Source organism: Schistocerca gregaria, chromosome 1, assembly GCF_023897955.1.
Source record: "Schistocerca gregaria isolate iqSchGreg1 chromosome 1, iqSchGreg1.2, whole genome shotgun sequence".
In the NCBI taxonomy this organism is placed as follows: Eukaryota; Metazoa; Arthropoda; class Insecta; order Orthoptera; family Acrididae; genus Schistocerca; species Schistocerca gregaria.
In genome coordinates this window covers 822,724,089-822,749,285 of record NC_064920.1, presented here as the reverse complement: position 1 = coordinate 822,749,285, position 25,197 = coordinate 822,724,089, and the positions used below count along the sequence as shown (strand labels likewise).

General features: G+C 38.7%; 1 protein-coding gene across 1 annotated transcript in view; it reads left to right on the top strand.

Annotated features, from left to right (window-relative positions):
• Positions 1 to 16,822: 16,822 nt before the first annotated feature.
• The window catches only part of LOC126271351 (RING-type E3 ubiquitin-protein ligase PPIL2), a 72,980-nt gene continuing 64,605 nt past the window's right edge, over positions 16,823 to 25,197 (top strand). The window contains exons 1-4 of the mRNA XM_049974145.1: positions 16,823 to 17,377; positions 17,485 to 17,695; positions 17,825 to 17,968; positions 18,111 to 18,276. Coding sequence (XP_049830102.1) covers positions 17,346 to 17,377; positions 17,485 to 17,695; positions 17,825 to 17,968; positions 18,111 to 18,276 — 553 coding nt within the window. The 5' untranslated portion in view covers positions 16,823 to 17,345. The remainder of the gene's footprint in view (positions 17,378 to 17,484; positions 17,696 to 17,824; positions 17,969 to 18,110; positions 18,277 to 25,197) is intronic.

The following is a 25,197-nucleotide window of genomic DNA, read 5'->3' as shown; positions in this document are numbered from 1 at the left end:
ACCACAACTGTTAAACCTGTGACACCATCAAAAGGAAAATAGCACAAAATACAGCCAAACAATTTAAAGATGACATTCAGTCTGGGATACATTGCTGTCAGTACTAGGGGGAACATAAACACATAGATGTGTAGTTGAAAATGTCACTTAGCTTTCAAAAACAGTCTTTGTACACCAATGAACTCTCTCCAATGTTGTATGGACTGTCTGTTTAGTATTAAATTAACTAAGGATGGCCTATAAAGTTGAAAGCCATTTTGTAATGAGCTGTTAAAAATATTATTTTGGAATTTCAATATTGTGTATTTCCCCCCCCCCCCCATGAACCATGGACCTTGCCATTGGTGGGGAAGCTTGTGTGCCTCAGCGATACAGATAGCCGTACTGTAGGTGCAACCACAACGGAGGGGTATCTGTTGATAGGCCAGACAAACGTGTGGTTCCTGAAGAGGGGCAGCAGCCTTTTCAGTAGTTGCAAGGGCAACAGTCTGGATGATTGACTGATGTAGCCTTGTAACAATACCCATAACGGCCTTGCTGCGCTGGTACTGAGAATGGCTGAAAGCAAGGGGAAACTACAGCCATAATTTTTCCCAAGGGCACGCAGCTTTATTGTATGATTAAATGATGATGGCGTCCTCTTGGGTAAAATATTCTGGAGGTAAAATAGAAAATTTAAAGAGGGAAATGGATAGGTTAAAGTTAGATATAGTGGGAATTAGTGAAGTTCGGTGGCAGGAGGAACAAGACTTCTGGTCAGGTGACTACAGGGTTATAAACACAGAATCAAATAGGGGTAATGCAGGAGTAGGTTTAATAATGAATAGGAAAACACGAATGCGGGTAAGCTATTACAAACAGCATAGTCAACGCATTATTGTGGCCAAGATAGATACGAAGCCCACATCTACTACAGTAGTACAAGTTTATATGCCAACTAGCTCTGCAGATGAAGAAGAAATTGAAGAAATGTATGATGAAATAAAAGAAATTATTGAGATATAGAAGGGAGACGAAAATTTAATAGTCATGAATGACTGGAATTTGAGTGTAGGAAAAGGGAGAGAAGGAAACATAGTAGATGAATATGGATTGGGGCTAACAAATGAAAGAGGAAGCCGCCTGGTAGGATTTTGCACAGAGAACAACATAATCATAGCTAACACTTGGTTTAAGAATCATGGAAGAAGGTTGTATACATGGAAGAACCCTGGAGATGCTAAAAGGTATCAGATAGATTGTGTAATGGTAAGACAGAGATTTAGGAACCAGGTATTAAATTGTAAGACATTTCCAGGGGCAGATGTGGGCTCTGACCACAATCTATTGGTTATGACCCGTCGATTAAATTGAAGAAACTGCAAAGAGGTGGGAATTTAAGGAGATGGAACTGGATCAACTGAAAGAACCAGAGGTTGTACTGAGTTTGAGGGAGAGCATAAGGGAACATTTGACAGGAATGGGGGAAAGAAGTACAGTAGAAGAAGAATGGGTAGCTTTGAAGGATGAAGTTGTGAAGGAAGCAGAGGATCAAGTAGGTAAAAAGACGAAGGCTAGTAGAAATCCCTGGGTAACAGAACAAATATTGAATTTAATTGATGAAAGGAGAAAATATGAAAATGCAGTAACTGAAGCAGGCAAAAAGGAATACAAACGTCTCAAAAATGAGATCGACAGGAAGTGCAAAATGACTAAGCAGGGATGGCTAGAAGACAAATGTAAGGATGTAGAGGCTTATCTCACTAGGGGTAAGATACACTCCTGGAAATTGAAATAAGAACACCGTGAATTCATTGTCCCAGGAAGGGGAAACTTTATTGACACATTCCTGGGGTCAGATACATCACATGATCACACTGACAGAACCACAGGCACATAGACACAGGCAACAGAGCATGCACAATGTCGGCACTAGTACAGTGTATATCCACCTTTCGCAACAATGCAGGCTGCTATTCTCCCATAGAGACGATCGTAGAGATGCTGGATGTAGTCCTGTGGAACGGCTTGCCATGCCATTTCCACCTGGCGCCTCAGGAGGACCAGCGTTTGTGCTGGACGTGCAGACCGCGTGAGACGACGCTTCATCCAGTCCCAAACATGCTCAATGGGGGACAGATCCGGAGATCTTGCTGGCCAGGGTAGTTGACTTACACCTTCTAGAGCACGTTGGGTGGCACGGGATACATGCGGACGTGCATTGTCCTGTTGGAACAGCAAGTTCCCTTGCCGGTCTAGGAATGGTAGAACGATGGGTTCGATGACGGTTTGGATGTACCGTGCACTATTCAGTGTCCCCTCGACGATCACCGAAGGTGTACGGCCAGTGTAGGAGATCGCTCCCCACACCATGATGCCGGGTGTTGGCCCAGTGTGCCTTGGTCGTATGCAGTCCTGATTGTGGCGCTCACCTGCACGGCGCCAAACACGCATACGACCATCATTGGCACCAAGGCAGAAGCGACTCTCATCGCTGAAGACGACACGTCTCCATTCGTCCCTCCATTCACGCCTGTCGCGACACCACTGGAGGCGGGCTGCACGATGTTGGGGCGTGAGCGGAAGACGGCCTAACGGTGTGCGGGACCGTAGCCCAGCTTCATGGAGACGGTTGCGAATGGTCCTCGCCGATACCCCAGGAGCAACAGTGTCCCTAATTTGCTGGGAAATGGCGGTGCGGTCCCCTACGGCACTGCGTAGGATCCTACGGTCTTGGCGTGCATCCGTGCGTCGCTGCGGTCCGGTCCCAGGTCGACGGGCACGTGCACCTTCCGCCGACCACTAGCGACAACATCGATGTACTGTGGAGACCTCACGCCCCACGTGTTGAGCAATTCGGCGGTACGTCCACCCGGCCTCCCGCATGCCCACTATACGCCCTCGCTCAAAGTCCGTCAACTGCACATACGGTTCACGTCCACGCTGTCGCGGCATGCTACCAGTGTTAAAGACTGCGATGGAGCTCCGTATGGCACGGCAAACTGGCTGACACTGACGGCGGCGGTGCACAAATGCTGCGCAGCTAGCGCCATTCGACGGCCAACACCGCGGTTACTGATGTGTCCGCTGTGCCGTGCGTGAGATCATTGCTTGTACAGCCCTCTCGCAGTGTCCGGAGCAAGTATGGTGGGTCTGACACACCGGTGTCAATGTGTTCTTTTTTCCATTTCCAGGAGTGCAGATACTGCCTGCAGGAAAATTAAAGAGACCTTTGGAGAAAAGAGAACCACTTCTATAAACATCAAGAGCTCAGATGGAAACCCAGTTCTAAGCAAAGAAGGGAAAGCAGAAAGGTGGAAGGAGTATATAGAGGGTCTATACAAGGGCGATGTAAATGAGGACAATATTATGGAAATAGAAGAGGATGTAAATGAAGATGTAATGGGAGATACGATACTGCGTGAAGAGTTTGACAGAGCACTGAAAGACATTAGTCGAAGCAAGGCCCCCCGGAGTAGACAACATTCCATTGGAACTACTGACGGCCTTGGGAGATCCAGTCCTGACAAAACTCTACTGTCTGGTGGGCAAGATGTATGAAACAGGCAAAATACCCTCAGACGTCAAGAAGAATATAATAATTCCAATCCCAAAGAAAGCAGGTGTTCACAGATGTGAAAATTGCCGAACTATCAGTTTAATAAGCCACAGCTGCAAAATACTAACACAAATCCTTTACCGACAAATGGAAAAACTAGTAGAAGCCGACCTCGGGGAAGATCACTTTGGATTCCGCAGAAACACTGGAACACGTGAGGCAATACTGACCCTTTGACTTATCTTAGAAAATAGATTAAGGAAAGGCAAACCTACATTTCTAGCATTTGTAGAATTAGAGAAAGCTTTTGACAATGTTGACTGGAATACTCTCTTTCAAATTCTGAAGATGGCAGGGGTAAAATATAGGGAGCAAAAGGCTATTTACAATTTGTACAGAAACCAGATGGCAGTTATAAGAGTCTAGGGGCATGAAAGGGAAGCAGTGGTTGGGAAGGAGTGGGACAGGGTTGTAGCCTCTCCCCGATGTTATTCAATCTGTATATTGAGCAAGCAGTAAAGGAGACAAAAGAAAAATTCGGAGTAGGTATTAAAATTCATGGAGAAGAAGTAAAAACTTTGAGGTTCGCCGATGACATTGAAATTCTGTCAGAGACGGCAAAGGACTTGGAAGAGCAGTTGAACGGAATGGACAGTGTCTTGAAAAGAGGATATAAGATGAATATCAACAAAAGCAAAACGAGGATAATGGAATGTAGTCAAATTAAATCGGGTGATGCTGAGGGAATTAGATTAGGAAATGAGACACTTAAAGTAGTAAAGGAGTTTTGCTATTTAGGAAGTAAAATAACTGATGATGGTCGAAGTAGAGAAGACATAAAATGCAGACTGGCAATGGCAAAGAAAGCGTTTCTGAAGAAGAGAAATTTGTTAACATCGAGTATAGATTTAAGTGTCAGGAAGTCGTTTCTGAAAGTATTTGTATGGAGTGTAGCCATGTATAGAAGTGAAACAAGGACGATAAATAGTTTGAACAGGAAGAGAATAAAAGGTTACGAAATGTGGTGCTACAGAAGAATGCTGAAGATTAGATGGGTATATCACGCAACTAATGAGGAAGTATTGAATAGGATTGGGGAGATGAGATGTTTGTGGCACAACTTGACCAGATGAGGGGATCGGTTGGTAGGGCATGTTCTGAGGCATCAAGGGATCACCAATTTAGTATTGGAGGGCAGTGTGGAGGGTAAAAATCGTAGAGGGTGACCAAGAGATGAATACACTAAGCAGATTCAGAAGGATGTAGGTTGCAGTAGGTACTGGGAGATGAAGAAACTTGCACAGGATAGAGTAGCATGGAGAGCTTCATCAAACCAGTCTCAGGACTGAAGACCACAACAACAACAACATATATGTATACACTTACTGGAGATTAAATAATATCTAAAGAACACAGATCTCAATGTGTGACTCTCTGCAGAAACATGTCTAATAATGAGATTCAGGGCTATATGCAAATATTACCACCTAAGTTAACTATACAACTTAACAATACTGTAACTGTTTGTCATCACCAACTCGTGTTAGTGTCTGCTTATCAGTCAGCAAATAAAATTGTAAGTCTAACAGAAGGGATAGTCCAGACAGTAAATTATTTATTGGAACTGATCTTATGCCAAACTTCAGCCCTGATGTGTAAAATCGTGATTATCAGTGTCCAATTGCAGGCAGAAATCCAAGAGCACAGTGAAGTGAGGGGTCATAGGGTAATTATTCCTAAAATAGTATTTTATAAAAGCACTTCGAAAGTATATTTTTAAAGGGGTTAAGTCAACTGATGCACATTTGTGAGAATTTTTTTTAAAAAAAGACAGTGTAATTTCTAAAACTTCAAACACATATGTTTATTGGAATTTTTATGTTATAGGACTCAAACGTGATTGTCTGACAAGATATTGAATTTCTAATGTTGTTTTGGTAATGTAATTAAACAATAAAAGCTGGAAAGTTATGCCTTTTTTTTAAAAAATGCATGTAAAAGAAACTGAAACTGCACAGTCATTTTGTTCATATTAACATCATCTTCCACTGCCCTTGTCTCGCAGTAGCGCTCTCACTTCCCGAGTACGGGGTCCCGGGTTCGATTCTCAGCGAGGTCAGGGATTTTCTCTCGAGATGACTGGGTGTTGTGTCGTCTTCAACATCATCATTCATCCCCATTACGGTCGGAGGAAGACAACGGCAAACCACCTCCACTAAGACCTTACGTAGTACGGCAGTGCAGGTATCCCGCATCATTCTCCTACACTCTGTCACTTAATCATCATCAACATCATCTTGACTGCCTATAGCGTTACATATACAGTTCTGCTTTTCACAATACTATTGCACCATTTTACAATAATTACAGTGTCTGACAGACAACTCACTCATCGTCTTGACTGTCGTTCCTTACAGGCCAAGTCAAAATCACCTCATAGAGAGATAGCTGTTCGTCATACAAATAACATTTAATTTTTTTTCAAGTCCTTGATTGTATTAGACATAATTGTAACCATTCCTGATGAATAAGCTAGTTTTTCTGATGCAGTCAATGGATCACATAGACAGTACGTACAGAAAGCATGACTAATCTGTCCATTGATCTTTATAGAAGCTGTTATCCAACTCTTTCTTGTGTTATCGAAAGCAGAATGTGAGAAAGTGCTGATAGAGAATGTCATATTCCCTTGCCTTCCAGTGGTTTGAATTTTTTCAAACACTCTGGTTCTCCTGTGTTACAGCTGCCACCATGACTTGAAGTCTAGCATTTCTCTCTAATGAGAAATTTACCTCATTTGGAACTGGTAGTAACAACCTCTGTGACATCATGCAAGAAGTGGTGTCCTGTTTCCTTAGTTTCCTTTTTACAGTGGCGAAAGCTCTGACACAGGCTACAAAGACTGGGTCTTCCCAATGGAAATTAATGTTGAATTTTTCAAAATTTAAGATAATTGGTTAGGTAACACAGAAATGTACTGAGAGTGTGATTCTTATTCTGAGCCTAGCAGTTTTCAGAGAATGGACGAAATATGGTGTAGTCTTGTGGTATACTCTTGGAAGCACTCATTTTATTACAGATAGTAAGTAATCACTACTGGCAATGTATAATGAAGTGCACATTTAACTTTGTGTACAACAAAGACAACAATGGGCAACAGTCAAAACCATTGCAGCACATGTTTTTCCTAAGTAGACTACTGGTAATGTCATTTATGAATACGAGTAGAAAGTATTAAATGATATGCAGCATCGTCAGTGCCCCTACCTAACCTTTATTTTCAAATAGACATGAGTTGCTACTAATGCCTAATTACTTTTAAAATGGCATGAGCCATTGACTGACAGGTGGATATAAAAATAACAGTGTTTTTCAGAACGCTGTAGAATGTATGCTAACTGAGGGACTGATGATCCTAACATGTCAGTTTGTGCAGTACAAAGATAGTATTTGGAGCACTAGCAAACTCAGAATCATCCAATTGGGGAAGATACTCTTTTAAATTATATGATTTTATATTTTTACATGTATCTATGTCCAAATTTATCAGTTAATTTTAGAGAATAATATTTTGGGGAAGCACTTTGATGAACTCCAGCTGCGAATAAAAGTGTCTTGTAAATAGTAAATTACCATCTTTGTGTAACATGGAATATTGTTCCATGTGTATGGGCTTGCATCTGGCCTTTGTGTGGAGAACATTCCAACCACATAAAGATGTCTTTTCGCAGGCTGAACTTGCTTCCTGTCATCAACAAGGTCAGCACAGTTTATGAGTCCACTACTAGCAACAACCAACAAGCAACAGGTAGCTGAGAACCCCAAAACATAAAGAACAAGACTGCATCTCCTCCTGCTAACAAAAAAACAAAAGATAGAAAGACTGAATTCCCACTGTGAAAATAACTGGAAGAACCACTATCCCCCTCACTTATATTCTCCCAAAGCCACAGTCTAGAAATCGATGTGCATGAGCGTAATGTGAACGGATATGTTCGTAGTGCTGCATTCTCACTTCAGTTTTGTTTAATGTAAATTGTGTTGTTGTCAAAGTAGTGAAAATTTGTTGCCTTTGTTCTCAATCAACATTTTTATTATGTTTGGCATAGTTTTTATTAACTTTCCCCATGAGATTTAATATCATTGCCATGGTATCAGATTTACTCTACTTCCTTCATGAGATCTTGTTTGGTAGTTATGGTAAATTTCCTTATTCTCTCTTTCACGAAAGCCCATAAACTTTCAGTTGGGTTCATATCAGGGCTGTTCCCTGGCTAAGACAACACTTTCAGATGCTTTTCATCCAAGTGCTTTTAAACACTTTTGGCTTTGTGGCAAGATCATGCATAAAAATGGCATCTTTTTTAGGAACCCATTCATTTATTTGGGGGGGGGGGGGGGGGAAGTTCCTTTTCAAGGATTTCTTTATATTGTTCTTGCCTCATTGTCCTTTCAACAATGTATAATCTGCCAGGATATTTCACGGGCATCACACTCCAGACCATAACGGAAGTTGGATGCGACACACATTGCTCCACTATCTCAGCTTTGAAATGTTCTCCAACTCGGCAACGAACATAGTGGCTGCTTTCTTCCATAACAGTGAATACAGATTCATCACTGAAGCATAACTGAAGCATGTGTACAAACGTGCAAGTTTGAAAGGTTGAGAATACAAGCACAGACCTCAACAGCCCCAAAATTCAAATCCGCATTTCTTCAGCATCAATAAAATATCATAATTTCAAGTCGAAACTCATAACTTTTGAGATCATACCCACTTAATTTACCACATCATTGCATATACCCTAGCCCAATCCTCACTTGTCCATTCCTGAAGTTGTTTAGCCCACTGCAGTGTTCTGGGTTTCATGGAGGGTGTGATTTTCTGTTTTTTCCTTTGTCGGAATGCCTTTAAACTACATTCAAACTGTCTCCTCCTCACTGGCACCAGGGAAATTTCACCAGCACAACATTTCAGCTGATGGTTCATGAATGGAGAAGTAAGTTTATGGTTCATTGTTGTCATGTTCGTAAGTCTTCTGTTTGTTATAGGACAGAGTTTTCTTTTATGTCCACATTTTCCGTTCCTGTTTGGCCTGTATTCCCCACCTGTCAGCATGGAACGTTTGATTCTGCTGACAGTTTTCTGCGATATTCTCACTCTGTCAGACATTCCTTGCTGTGCATAGCGATTTTCAGCAAGAAGTGCTACCACAGCCAAAACTTCCGAGGTGAAACATCTTTTGTCTTCCCCATAACCTCACTTTCTCTTGAAACTCCACGATTTATTCCTATAACTAAAAACATGCAAGTTCACAAGCTATAGTATATATGTCTTGTTAATGTAGCAAGAAGTTGATAGAATAAATAACAAGATGAAGTACACCGCAGAAACATAAAACATTCCTGTAAACACAGTTCCAAAACAATACACAGACAACTAACACCAACACGATTTGGAGGGAAAATGACAAATGTTACCAACTGTGAAAAATTCAGTGATCTGTGAGTTGTGTGGAAGGGAAATTTCGTGACATAAATCAGACCATTAAAACCACAGTCTAACATAACAGTCACGACACTCGCTGCTGTAAAAGTTGTTACCGTTTGACAGCTGAAGCGACACTAGCGCTCCAAGCGACGATAAAGGAGAACTTCAGCTTCATCATAAGCATAATGTTTGTTTTGTAACCCTTTCCTGGGTGACTTACGAAATATTTGAATTTTTTTTACCTCCAAGAGTTTGTGCAATATGAGAAGGCATAGATATTCCTAAAAATGATTCTAAAATACATGCAAGTAGGGATAAAAATCATGAATCCAGTGGCAAGTTACAACACATACGTGATGTTGGATAGAACTGCAGCCTACCACTTTGATATCAACGGAATATAAACACATAGATCCACACAGAAGCACAGACATGCATCTCTACACGCAAAAGGGATCGACACCACTTTTGTCGTTCTGTAGGCCTACTGTTTGTTAGTCATCGTCACCTGTTGCCACAAGTACGACCTTCATCTTCATATTATTCTATGTGGGACAAGCAGAGGTCAAATAATGGGAGAAATATACTGTGAGTGTAAACCTCAAGTCCTCAAAGCGAAGAACACTGTCAGAAGTGCTGTAATACGATAAATTTTCCATTAGAAACTTTTCATCCAATGACATATGCACTAGTTTAGCAGTATCGGAGAAGTGCTGTACCTTCTGCTTTAAAAGGCGGAACATATTGTCACTAATCCAACATATTATTTGATGCCTTCCACATACCTCTGTAATGCACGCACTGATAGAAACATAAAACATTCTCACAAAACCTGTATGCCTGAGTGCTGTAATGTAATAAATTTCCAATTTACAGATGGCCTCCTAATCTGGCTTAACAACAAGTCAAGGGCACCTTTTTTGAATATGGTGATCCCATAGTTGTTCAAAATTGGTTTGTCCTTCTGATCCTTCTGGTACAGTTCCTGTCTGTACTTAAAATGATGGGCACTTTCCTTGACCTGTAACTATTTTGCACGACGTCTAGCGATCTGCACTTAATTTTACCATTTCATCGTCAAAGCAGGTCGGTGTTGACGATTCTGATGAATCTGGCACTGAAATATGGAGAGTTGAACTGGCTGTTTCTGTGCCATAGATTGTTTTGCAGCTTTAGACGGATTGTCGAACATTATTGTCACTTTCCTAATTATAAGTTGATGTGACTTATTTGGAATGTAAAACAATGTGGTGAACTACTTTCCACACGACTTTATTATTGTCTACATTCATGAACTAGTTTTATTCGAAGTGTAGCAGACAAAACTTAAAATTATTATAGAGATAAACAAGGTCTTTTTTCATAAGATCTTCTCTTCTTTTATTCACTAATCATTTTTTGCTCCTACAACGAAACATTAATCACCAATATACATTTAGTTTGCAAGCAAATTGTAACGATACAGTTTAGTAACATGATGGTATATACCTCTCAGGGTCCTTAGGAAACCTAAAAAGAGCCAGAAGTCGTATCTTCTTCTCCTTGTTGCTACAATTTATTGAGCTACACTATGCTCACATTTGTAAAAATCATTGTAGAAACTAAAATAAACAACTACTATTCGCTTTCGCTTTCACGATCGCGCCGATCTCAACAGTTTAACTTACTGGCCACTTGGTGTGCTGCTGAAGCAGCAGGCAACAAAATCGAGATGAAGTGGCGCGGCTGTTCTATTAGACTGTGATTGTTTATTAACAATTATTTTCAGTATAATAATCTGAACATGCCTGTCCTTCTTAAATTATGTGCCAAATGTAAATCTGAAATTTACAGACAAATGTTTTTCAAACTGTATTTCTTTGAGCTGCAATTTCTTGGAATGTATGCTAAAGGGATGTGTTGAGTGCTAATATAAGAAAATTATTATACTAAAACATATGATATATTTTTGTTATTATTATTGTTATAGAATACTCTCTTTCAAATTCTGAAGGTGGCAGGGATAAAATACAGGGGGGCGAAAGGCTATTTACAATTTGTACAGAAACCAGATGGCAGTTATAAAAGTCCAAGGGCATGAAAGGGAAGCCGAGGGTTGGGAAGGGTGTGACACAGGGTTGTAGCCTCTCCCCGATATTATTCAATCTGTATATTGAGCAAGCAGTGAAGGAAATAAATGAAAAATTCCGAGTAGGTATTACAATCCATGGAGAAGAAATAAAAACATTGAGGTTCGCCGATGACAATGTAATTCTGTCAGAGACAGCAAAGGACTTGGAAGAGCAGTTGAATGGAATTGACAGTGTCTTGAAAGAAGGATATAAGATGAACATCAACAAAAGCAAAACGAGGATAATGGAATTCAGTCGATTTAGTCGGGTGATGCTGAGGGAATTAGATTAGGAAATGAGACACTTAAAGTAGTAAAGTAGTTTTGCTATTTGGGGAGCAAAATAACTGATGATGGTCGAAGTAGAGAGGATATCAAATGCAGACTGGCAATGGCGAGGAAAGTGTTTCTAAGGAAGAGAAGTTTTTTAACATCGAGTATAGATTTAAGTGTCAGGAAGTCCTTTCTGAATGTATATGTATGGAGTGTAGCCATGTATGGAAGTGAAACATGGACGATAAGTAGTTTGGACAAGAAGAGAATAGATGCTTTTGAAATGTGGTGCTACAGAATAATGCTGAAGATTAGATGGGTGGATCACATAACTAATGAGGAGGTATTGAATAGAATTGGGGAGAAGAGGAGTTTATGGCACAACTAGACAAGAAGAATTGACTGGTTGGTAGGACATGTTCTGAGGCATCAAGGGATCACAAATTTAGCATTGGAGGGCAGGGTGGAGGGTAAACATCGTAGAGGGAGGCCAAGAGATGAATACACTAAGCAGATCAGAAGGGTGTAGGTTGCAGTAAGTACTGGGAGATGAAGAAGCTTGCACAGGATAGAGTAGCATTGAGAGGTGCATCAAACTAGTCTCAGGACTGAAGACCACAACAACAACAACAACAACAACTATGAAAAGTGAAGAGAATGGGGTGTGTTTGTTCAACCCAAAAGAACTAAAGAAGTTTGTTCCAGACAAATGTTTCACCTATGGATATGTTAAGAAAGACTTTTTGACAGTTTTCATTTGATTTCATGTTCTGCAGTGTCACTTATCAAGTACCAACTATATTCTGCCAATATGCTGCAGTTCTACCATATCACAAACTGCTTTTCCACTACTTCAATGTGAATAGTGAATATATTTCCTGTGCCCATCATTTTTATGTACTGCTGGTGTAATGATATATTGCTGGTGCACTACTGCTATGGTGTAGTCCTAAAAGTTCTGAGGGAAACATTCAAATAGTAATAAAAGAAATGTGAGGTGACTTTGTTGACATAAGACATTTCGTATCTTGTAAACATCTTATCATGTTAAGCTGGGTTCACACAGGCAACTAATATGACATAACAGAATGAGATTTTCACTCTGCAGCGGAGTGTGCGCTGATATGAAACTTCCTGGCAGATTAAAAACTGTGTGCCCGACCGAGACTCGAACTCGGGACCTTTGCCTTTCGCGGGCAAGTGCTCTACCATCTGAGCTACCGAAGCACTTGCCCGCGAAAGGCAAAGGTCCCGAGTTCGAGTCTCGGTCGGGCACACAGTTTTAATCTGCCAGGAAGTTTCAATATGACATAACAGTTTGTGGGTTTGTGTGGTGGCATCGTGAGCTACCGTTCACACAGGACGCCATAAATTCTATGTGCTTGCATTGATTTCAGTATGACATCAACTGAAATCATATGTGAGGATATGAATGTTGTAGTGTAGGTTATGGCATTATGCCGAGTTCACACAGGCAACAAAAGTATCGCCACTGCTAATGGAGAACTGCAGTTGCTTTGTAGTTGCATGTGTGAACTCCTAGTTTTCGATGGCGCCATTTAAGAAGCGCAACTTTTGTCACGCCACAAAAAGTAGAACTTGGTTCTACTTTGTTGCGCCATTTTGCCTTCTCCACAATCGAATAAAGTCATTCGATTGTTACCTCGCTGCTGGATTCAAACCTTTCTAGTGCGTATTCGTTCACAGACAGTGCTTTTTGCTATTAATATGTCGAAAAAGTGGTCAACAGGGACAATTATGAGATTCTTGATGGTGTATCAAGAACGAGAATGCCTTTGGAACCACAAAAGCGAATCATAAAAAGTCAGAAATTTGAGAGATGTTGCATTAGTTGAAATAGTAAACAGTAGGCGTGAATGTGTACCTGGAATTGATGTAGCTACAACAAAATTAAAAATTCGAAGCATTCGAAATGCTTACATGAATGAACATGAGTGGTCCATCTACATACGGTATTTATAAACCCAGCCTTGCTTGGTTTGAATCTGCAGACCGGTTCTTAAAACATGTAGTTGAGACAAGAGAGACGAGAAACACCTTGGTAAGTAATATTACATTTATTATTTTTCAAAAACATCTCATTTAGTAATATGTACAGCTATTTAATCAGCTGAGACAGGTGACGCCATTTTGCAAACTAAGCGATGACGAAGAATTTGTGGCGTCCTGTGTGAACGGTAGCTCACAGCGCCACTTCAGAATGACTTGACTTGTGGCGATACTTTGGTTGCGTGTGTGAACCCTGCTTTACAGCTGTGACAAGAGTTTGATACAAGGAAGACAAAACTCAAACGTTGAATCCGAAAATAGATTTCTCACAGAGATAAATAAGGACCTATTTACAAAAGAAATAACACTCGGAAAAGAAAATTCTGTCTACAATGGCAAACTAACCCATAACTGGCATGTAAATATCATCTGTGTACACACCACTCTTCCCAGATTTTAGAATGTAATGCTATTCATTGATATAGGCGTTTCGAATAACTAATTTTTAGTTTAACATCAGCCACATCACACTTGGGATCTATTTCTCGCATACAATCCGCAATGTGTATAATGCCTGGTCTCACAAATCACCAAGTTTATATGTTTCGCTGTTTTGGTTGCATATACTAAGTTCATTTATTTATTCATCCAAAAATCTTTTAAGAGTGTGGGAAAGGTCACTGGTTTGCAAATTTTGCCCCCCCCCTGGACAACACACACACACACACACACACACACACACACACACACACACACACTTGTGCACACTGAAGTCGACTAATGAAGTACAGCAGCAATTGCTCTACTATAACTGTGACAGAATGCTTGTGTTTCTAAATACTTTCAGCAGGGAGCAGTGGTGGAAGACAGTGGCACAACCAAGCCTAGTTTTTTGTGGCATGACAAACGTTACGCCTCTTAAGTTACGCCACTACATACCGGGAGTTCACACATGCAACTGCAGTATGCCACTAGCTGTGGTGACTCTTTTGTTGAGTGTGTGAACTAGGCTTTATTTACAAACTTTTAGTCTTCAAATTTGTGACTTTCGTGGCTATAAATACCAGTTAGCAGATATAGGCCTACTTGAAAGGTCTCATTATAAGTTGTATTGTAAAATTTTAAAAAGGGTGATAAACAAATCCAAGAGCCTGTATATTAAGTCTGAAATTGATAAATCTGAGAACAAAATAAAAGCAGTTTGGAATGTTATAAAGAGAGAGTGTGGCAAGAGTAACAAAAATGTTAATACCACAGAGATAAGCTATAAGGATGAGGTTATTCATAATCCTGTAACAGTTTCCAACATATTCAACAATCACTTCATAACTGCAGCAGAACAAGTAGGTTGTAACGGTTCCTTAAATGCTGCTACGCATTTTTTACACAGAGCTAACCCTAACACGTATGACCCAATTTGTATTGCCCCAGTTACTATTACTGAAGTTAAAAATACCATCAAGGCCTTAAAAAATAAAAATTCCACTGGTATTGACAACATTTCACCAAAAATACTGAAGCATTGTAGTGACCACATATGTCAAGTCCTGTGTCACATTTTTAATGAGTCTATCCAGCAAGGTGTTGTCCCAGAGAGATTAAAGCTTGCCGTTGTGAAACCACTTTTCAAAAAGGGTGACAAAACTAATTTATCTAACTACCGTCCAATATCACTACTAAGTAGTTTCTCAAAAGTATTAGAGAAACTAATGTATACAAGAATTGTAGAACATCTTAACAGCCACAACATACTCAACAGAAACCAGTTTGGTTTCCAAAAAGGTAGATCAACTGAGCAGGCTATTTTTTCTCTCACAAATGAAATTTTAGAGTCAATAAATAATAAAATGTCACCTATTGGAAATTTTTGTGACTTGTCTAAGGCCTTTGACTGTGTGGTCCACAACATTCTCTTACATAATGCTAATTTTTATGGCTTGCGAGGTAGCATTGGTAGATGGATAGAATCATATCTGCAAAACAGAAAACAGAAGGTGATAATTAATGGTGCCAATGATAGTCCCATTTCTTCTGATTGGGGCACATTAAAGTGTGGTGTGCCTCAGGGGTCCATCCTAGGACCTTTGCTTTTCCTTATCTTCATCAATGATCTCCCACTTTGCACAGACACCGAGTGTAAATTTACTCTTTTTGCCGATGACACCACTATTCTGCTTGAAAGTCGAACTAACAGTGACCTAGAAAATAAATGTAATGCTGTACTCGTTGACATCCTACACTGGTTTAAGTGCAACGGACTAACTCTAAACATTCAGAAAACTCAGTATAGGCAATTTCACACATCTCAACAAGAAAATGAAGTATGCCACTTAAACTGTGGTAACCAAAATATACTACACTGTGAATCATCTAAGTTCTTGGGCATTCTAATTGATGGCAAGCTGAACTGGTCTGAGCATATCTTAGACCTACATAGAAGGCTCAGTGTGGCAACTTATGCTCTGCGTGTAATCACCCCCATTGGTGATGAGGACGCTACTAAAGCTGCCTACTTTGGTTATTTTCATTCTATCATGTCGTATGGCATAATATTTTGGGGCAACAAGCCTTTAGCCAAAAAAATATTTACTGCACAGAAGAGAGCTGTTAGAATCATGAGTGGTGTTCATCCAAGATATTCTTGCAGAAGTCTGTTTCATAAGTTACAAATATTAACACTTACCTCTCAATTCATATTTTCTTTGATGATTTTTGTTTCTAACAACCTATCTCTTTTTAAAACTAATAGTGAATGTCATGATCATAATACTAGGTCTAAAAATGATCTACACAGGGATCTGAAACATTTAAGTCTTGTTCAGAAAGGTGTTCATTATTCAGCCACAAAAATTTTCAACTCCCTTCCATCAGGTATTAAAGATCACATTAATGTCTTACCTACTTTTAAATGTAAATTGAGAGAATACCTAATGGTAAATTCCTTCTATTCTCTTGATGAGTATCTACAGATAAAGCAATGATTTTTTATACTGATAAAAATTTGTTTGCTATAGATCACATTAACTGTTTAATTTGGAAAATGTACTATATTTCCTTTTTAGGTATTGTTTTATATTACTTGAGCTATACCTTTGATTTGATTTTAACCTACAAACTTATTCATAATCTTATGGTACATTTTTGTCATTTTATATATGTGTATTATATCTGTTGTATGTAATCATGACTCATTCCACATCCTTGTGATTTATCACAATACGGATTAATGGAATACGAAATAAATAAATAAAAAAAATAAATAAATTCTATTTCTCCGCTACGTTAAAATGCGACGAGTCACCATAGATGCTACTTCCGACTAATCATAATGAAACATATACGGTGTTAAATCGCAGAAATATCATTTCAACATTGCAGAGGAGTGCAAGTTGTGAATTCGTTACATGCGATTATAAACTGTGATAAATCGAACTAATAATCAAAATTACCGAAAAGTAGCATTCACAGAAATCACTGATAACTGAAAGTCAGGAGGAAAGATTCAGTTCGGTCCATGCATTTTTATGTTATCAGCAAACAGTTTGCATAAGGAGGCCTACACAGTATACCATGTATATTATCAGATAGAAAGTACATACAAATTCTCGTTTTCCTCCTACAACACAAATTTCTGAAACGTTACAACGCGGACAGGGAACTCGGGTTGGCCTTTGAATGCCTTCTCAGTCGCTGGACTGAATTTACTTCTTATAGTCACGAAAATAGTACTTGATACTTTATAATTTGCTGCAAAAGATGCCATGTTGGTCGACACTAAATTGTCGCTTGTCATATCCTGACGTTAGTTAGTTATTGTAAAGTTGGTGTCACGCAATCGACTTTCAATTGTCTCTTAAAAGTGTTTACTATTCATAAAGTTGTTGTTTTTGTCGTCGGACGTAAACAAGAACTGAAGCAAGATGGGGAAAAGACAGCACCAAAAAGATAAGATGTAATATTTGTTGTATTAAACTCAGAATCAAATGTAAACCTTCTAATTGGAAAAATTACTGTGCTGATCACGTTATTACCTTGAGGTCAATTGTTCACATTTTCTAGGTACATTACCTATACAGAATGGACAACTCTGTATGGGGGGAAACGATCCGGTCCAGAAACGTCTAATTTCAGACGATTACCATTTGATCATTGTTGCCTGTGTTTGCAGCCATTTGAACACCCTTATTGTGATCAGGACGGGAACGTTTTCGAGCTACAGGCAATCGTTGATTTCATAAAGAAGTTTAAATGTAATCCTGTTACAGGAAAGGTATTATTCTATATACCACAAAATTATTCAGACTGTTTCTTAGGTATTGTGATTTATAGTTACACAATGCAGTTGTCATGTTGCTGTTTTGTCAGTTATCGCCATTGATAACTAATGTTATGATTTCAGCCATTAGACCCAAAAAGTTTAGTCAAGTTGAATTTTCATAAAAATGCCAAGGGTGAATACCACTGCCCTGTTTTGTTTAAGACTTTTACAAAGCAATCGCATATTGTCGCTATAGCTACAACAGGAAACGTCTTTTCCCATGAGGTAAGTTTGATTTGTAATTAATTTTCTCTCTTTAATTTAATTGAAATTCAGAGAGAGTTGTTTTGTACTATTCAAACATAACATGCCAAGAGGAAATATCTTCCTTTCTTTTTTTTTTTTTTCAAAAAAATAAAATAAACAGGCAGTGGAACAGTTAAACATCAAAGCTAAAAACTGGAAGGAATTGTTGACTGATGAGGCTTTCCAGAGGAAGGATATAATTACTATACAGGATCCCAACAACCTTGAAAAATTTAACATAGCAGAATTTTACCATGTTAAGAAAAACCTGAGAGTGGAAGATGAAGGTATGGTATAGTTACCCATTCTTAATTGTAGTACAAAGTTTAACTCTTTACATTTGTTTTTATGGCTACTATAATAAACGCTTACGGAAGAATAGTTTCTTAAAGGAACACATTGCTTACCAAGCCCTATGACTTAGGTATAGAGCATGTTTTATAGCTGCTGAAATGTAAATATGTTGTACTTTCTGTTTGAGACTGAAACAGAAACAGTATGCTTTCCATGCTAATCACTTGAAGGCCCTTTTAAACATCTGTGCTGTCTTCTTGCTGTGCGTCATGTAGTTGTAAATTTAGTATGGTGTTAACTGTGGATTGTACAGGTAAAATTAACATTTTCATATTCCATCCAGACAGAATAAAAGGAGAAAATCCCTTACACATGTTTTGGAAATATTCTTATTACCATTAGCAGTGAGCAACATCATTTTCACTTCTGACAGCTTGTTTATGCACTAAATCCAAGTTTCAGTTCTCAGTTATACTTGTATCTGGCTATGTGAATCACTTCTCGAGTAAGAGAACCCCGCCACTAGGATCATACGTGGTAGAGCATAGTGGGATTTCATCTGATCTTTGTTTCGCAGGGTTGCCAGAAGTTCTGGAAATCAGGGAATTTCAAACGTGTCAGGGAAAATTGAGAAAAACACTTGAAAAATCTCTCTTTCTTTTGTCTCAGTAGATGAAATGGTTTGTTTATGAGGTGTCATTCATCATCGCTGGCTACTACCTACTCCCTCATTCTTATTGCTTGTCCCCTTCCTACCACTCACTTCAGCTTGCAGTCAGTGCTGCCACCACTTCTTGCCGCTAGCCCAGCAGCCGCCGATGAGAGGCATGGAGGTGTGAGGAATGGTTTGTTCGCATCTGATTCTCAGAGATTGTGACGCAATGGCCAGAGAAGGCGGTCAAGTGTGCATGAGTAGTGTCTGAGAGATTGTGTATGTGCTCTCATTTTCTGATGAAGGCTATGGCCAAAAATTTAGTTGTAGGATTGTGCTTGTCTTTTCTACAGGCATGTCTGCAGATCAGCGACCATCTTTATGGTGAGTTGCTACCTATCCTCATTACCACTGTTTCTCAGAGTATTTGCACAAGTTATCTATTGCATGGATTTATCACTGTGGTCTCATTTCATCAACATGGTGTCTGTGACACGTGAATAGCTGGCCACACAAGTGGACTTCCATGACAGGCCAAAACTGCAGACCATTTCTGTCAGTCTGAATCCCATCATTTCCAACTAATGTCCAAGCCCTGCCCATCAGATCTGGTCCTGCTGATATACTTTCTGGCTGGATCTTTTTGTGTGTGGCATAATGTAGTGGATTTTCATAGTTCATCCATGGACCTGGGACTGCATTGCTCCTTGGCAGGCTAGAGGCAACAGGCAATGGATTTCAGGAATTGCAACTATCTCATCACAAGCACATTGCACAGTGCGGCGTTTTATAGACATTTTATTTATTCCAGTACATTTTGGCACCTCAAAAGTAATTTATATATTAGAAAGTATGAACAATAAGAAGGGAATTGTGGCAGTCTCTGGCAGTTTGTACGATACATACTCATATATTTCCTGAAAGAAAAATCACACAATACCTGTAAAATAATAGACAGAACACAGTATGTAATAACTGACAGTAATGAACATAGTAGAACCAAAATTTTATTGGTGGTCACCCATAGTGTTGGTTTACACAACTCTTCCCTGCCTTACACATTTCTTTCAAGACACATACCTTTTTCTTGATGTTATTTCTGAAATCAGGGAAGGTATTAAATCTGTCTTCTGACTCCAAGGAAATGCATATTTTTGTCACCAGATGTGTTTTGTTTTATTGAAATAAAATAACATCAGTGGCCTTAATGAAACACATATACCATTTGGCTTGCTTTCTCCATCTAAAGACAGTTCATTACAAAATATGTTCATATTAGTACATAAGATTTTTGCTCACACAGGGGAGAAATACCAAAGTCTTTGCATTTTTTTGAACTTGTGTCTTCACTTACATTTGAGATCTCAAAATTTATCAGTGAAAAATACTAAAACTTGTCTGGAAATCATGGAATTTCACTTGGAGAAATTTGTGGCAATCCTAGTTCATTGCTGATGTATTTTTATACTAGTGAATAGTGTTTCTGCATTGTCCAAGCTGCACAATATGAATGTTAGTTTCTATAATTTATGTTTGAATAGATGTGTGAAGTTTATGTTGTGCCATGTAAGTCGGGTACATCTAACTAGAATCAGAACTATTTGAGAGTTGCAAGTGAAATGGAAGGAGAGCCACTTTAAGTGTTGATTCATACAATATGAAGATACTCATATGAAGGTGAGATGTTAAAAAAAAAAAAAAATCTGTAGAAGTAAACATAAACAGATGGTTAATGCATAATCATCATGATAGCACTGCAGGGAGACAACTGTTTACATTTGGTTTGTCAGTGATACAGTTGCTGACATTTTACAGGTACCGTCAGCCTATTTCCCCACTATAGTTCTGTTCCTGTATGTTGTGTTTGGAGAAGTTAGTTACAGTGTTTGTAATTAAGCCACTCTAGACTTTGGTGGCTAATGCAGCAATCATTTCTTGCAGGCTTGTCTGTGTTGCACGAAGCATCACAGAATCATAATCTAAGCATATTACGTGAACTGTTCTCCATGGACCTTCAAAGCTGGCTTTGATTACTGATCTTCGTGTTGAGAAATTTTTGGTAAGGAGAAAGAAGATAGGAAAGCATCAAAATTGTATTCAGTAATACTGTTGAAGATATGCAGCATGACAACATTTATTTCCTGTCATTGGAAAATTTTAATGAAGCACCTCAAGATCCCCCTAGGTGTGGGTGATATCTTGTTAGGATTATAAAATGAGCATGTGAAAATTGCTTTCCACATTAAGTGACATATTTGCAGTTTTTCAGCTATGTTCACCAAGGCACCTTTCTGTGTAATGTGTATAAAACTAACATCATTATGTTTGTCAGGTGCTACAGTTGATGGTCTTAAGTATGATCACTATGTTTGAGGTGTATATGTTATGTGTGTATTTTATCTATTGTGTATGTGCAGATTTGTTTCCCTGTGCTTGTGCTCTTTACATTGTACATTCTCTCTGTAGTTTCAACTTTGATGATCTTTATTTTTATAGAAACATACCCTAACAATTCTACAATTGGGTAAGCAAGATTTGTTATTAAGAACTTTCCAGAAAATGACATTTCGCTTGTGTATGCATTCCAGTGATGCTTCTTGTCAGCTATTTGCAGGTTGTTCATGATATTATTTAAGAATTGCCTTTGTTCTTTGATGTGGCAGTAACAAAAGGAACTGGCTGCCAGTCACATTGTGTTCCAAATGCCCCATTCTCTATCTCAAATACTACCAACATTTCAAAATATAAGTCTCAAGGTTTCCGTCATGGGTATGGGCTCACTTTCATTCTGCTTACATACATGTAATTTGTGTGGAAGAGGGAGAAAAAAGACTCAGCACACATTTTCACCCATGAGATGACTGACTACCACAGAAGAACAGCAGTGATCAGCAGTGTTAAAGTACAAAAGGCAATAGAAATAATTGCATTAAATAACTAAAATGTATGCTGTCTCTGATACTGCCTCTGCACAGAAAAGTAAGATAGAAAAGAAAAATAAATAGAGGAAACAATTGTCTCTATTACTGAACTAAAATTCTAGACCGCAGAGGAAATTAGCAAAAAAGCTTCTTGAGACTGAAATCTAGGAACCAGATTAATTTGTGAGAGTGTTTTGATATTCAAAAGAATACAAATGAAAGCACAGTATGAGGAAATAGATCATTAAATAACACTGAAATGAATTTGAAAATACTGCTAAAATCAATTGGTGGAAGTGCAGTAAGTAAAAATTTGCCCACTAGTGAATAAATAAGGAGAAAGGACAATAAAATAATTGTAGGTAGAATGGGTGATATCATTATGAAAATTCAATTCAGTTGAAATAAAATGAGAAGGCAAGCTGTTAGTATCGGAGGCACACATGAGAACACGGTAGGTTTTCCCCTTAATGGAAGGAAGGGAAGTGAGACTGTACAGTAATGTCAATAGAGCTTTAGCTGATTGTGCCAAGAATTGGGCAGACATCAGCCAAGCTTTTGTTGAATGAATCACTGTGTTATTCACCTAAAGTGATTCTTGCTCAATAGTTGTTATAATTTTATTATTAAGTGGAGATTCCCACTCCTTCCAAATGTTTGTAGATGTAACTTGCTCTGCCTTTCTTTCTATGACAGCTTTCTGCTGAAAACATCAGTGAAATAAAATCATCTCTTTTGTTCTTCATCATTGTCTTCTGACTCCCAAATTCCAGACTTAATCCACCTTCCCTGCTGTCATCACACAGAATGAACGTTCATTGTTTAGGTTTCAAATTTTGATTTGCAGGGTAATGTTGGGGTTTTATATGATGTTTTGTTGCATAACATACTCAATTAATTAAAACAATAAGTCAGTGGGATTTAACATGATGTTTTATACGACACTATATGATCACCTTGTCCTATGTCAACAGTCCGAAGTGAATGCAGTCCAGTGCAGGAATGCACGAATAGGCAAACAATCAGATGCGAAGTGGTATGGTGTGCCTCTGTCCTACGTGCGCAGCCCATTCGCACTGTTGCTGTTACCGATATATGAAAAAAATTAGTTTTCCCATTTTCTTATTGTAAAAAGTACTGTACGTTAATGAAACAAAGCTACATCAGCTCCTGAAGCAACGGCCATTTTTATTTTTTGAGGATCTTTTCTTTAAAAAAATTAAAACCATTTCTTTCGGTTTTGTGTTTTTTCTTCACTATACATAGCTTCTCATTCAATTCTAAGGAAGGTAATTGGCTCACAAAATCGATTTCTGTTTGTTATGGTTTTACATCACACCTTGATGATGAAGTGTTTTATTTTCGAAATTGGTTATACTTATTGTGACTGTTAATTTCTAAACAATGTATCACACAAAATTTGAAGGGTTTACAATGAAACATATGGTCACTTGCTGCTGTACATTTGTTTCATTTTAGATTATGAATTGGTGTGTGCTAAAGGTAGCTAACATATCATAATTGTTTTTAAAACAGAGATGAAAACTTTATCTCACTGTGACATGGAGTAAATGAAAGTATTTTACCTGAGTGCACTAGTGCAAGGTGCACTGCCTGAGCATGCTATGTGCAACTTCGCTGCACCTGACAGTCAGTCGTGAGCCATTTGTGGAAATAGATGCAATATTCCACTGTCAGCATTCCCACCCAATTGGCACAGTACATTTATTATGGACAGAGGAAAGACATTTTTAATGGAAAACTGGTATCTTAAGTATCAAATACTGAAGAAACATTGTGTACTACAAAGGAGTGCAACTAAAAATCTGCATTTGGAAAGGCATATACATGGCGGATTTCACGATTTGTATGAAGAATTGAAATGTCAGCCTTTGCTTTTCGGGGAATACGCTTGAATGTTACCTGCAGTGTGTATTATATTGTGGATACTATAAAACCTGTTCTGCAATTGAATTCAGCTAATACAGTTCTGCCAACTCGCTTTTCCTTCCAGAATTTCAAAAATGTTATTTCCACTATTATAGAAGTTTGTAAAGCTAGATGGTCAATATCAATAATGAAGTGCAAGCCCAAGCCAATAGAAGATGACTTTAAAATAATAGCACAAACTTTTTGGGTCAGATGGCAATTCAGTCTTGGGAAATATTTGAAGGGAAACACACTCACATTAAACAAACAGTAAATCTAGATCAATGTATTATTGCCACACATCCTTCTTTTTGATTGGATTATTAACTTTCACTGGTGGAAGTTATTGGTTTGTTATGGTGAATACAGCCCAAAGACTCAGGAGTTTTTGATTAGTGTTCCTTTCAACATGCATTAGAAACAGAAAGACTAAATATATTGAAAGAATAATATGTACCAAGATCCAAAAGGACAAACACTGTAGGTGACATTGAAGATAGATACAGCTATTGGTTATCTTTGGCAAGAATGGTGATAGAATGTTCTTTCGGTTGTATACCATCTAAATTAAGAAATTTTCATAAACCCATCGACTTCCTCCCATTCATGTTAAATGGTTATTATAGTTTTTATTTCTTTGGACCCACAATACACTATGTTCTTGAAAAGTGCTGACCAACATTTCAGACGCTGTAAGCTGAAACGCAAACAGCGTCCACTTCACGTGAAAATGTCACGCCAACTGATCGCATCAGCTTTGCCACATCAGGCATTGCTTGATAGCCCATACATCTGTGCTTATGTAGGACAGTTCAAATTTTGGTGACAGTTTGCTGTCTTCACAAAGTCACTGCACTGTGTTCAGAACAGTTTGCTCACATAGGATGCTGCCTGTGCTGCTAGTGTTACACATGCGAATGTTTTATAGCACACCTACCAATTTTATGACATACTGACCAGTAACTGAGTTCATGCCAAATATGCTCAGAATTTTAAGTTTAATAGCTACAACGGCTACAAAAATCCAGATTTTGGACCAAGGAGATTCCTTGGTATTACTGATACATGTGGTATCCAAAGACTGGTTTGATGGAGCTCTCCTTGCCACTCTATCCCGTTCAAGCCTCTTCATCTCTAAGTGACTACTGCAACTTACATCCTCCAATTCTCTTCAGGACCACCTCATTAGTTACGTGGTGTATTCATCAGATCTTCAGCATTCTTCTGTAGCACCACATTTCAAAAGCTTCTGGTCTCTTTTTGTCTACATTGTTTATTGTCCATGTTTCACTTCCGTGTGTGGCTACACTCCAGACAAATACTTTCAGAAAAGTCTTCCTGGCATTTAAATCTAGACTTGATGTTAACAAATTTCTCTTCGGAAATGCTTTCCTTGCCATAGCCAGTCTAAA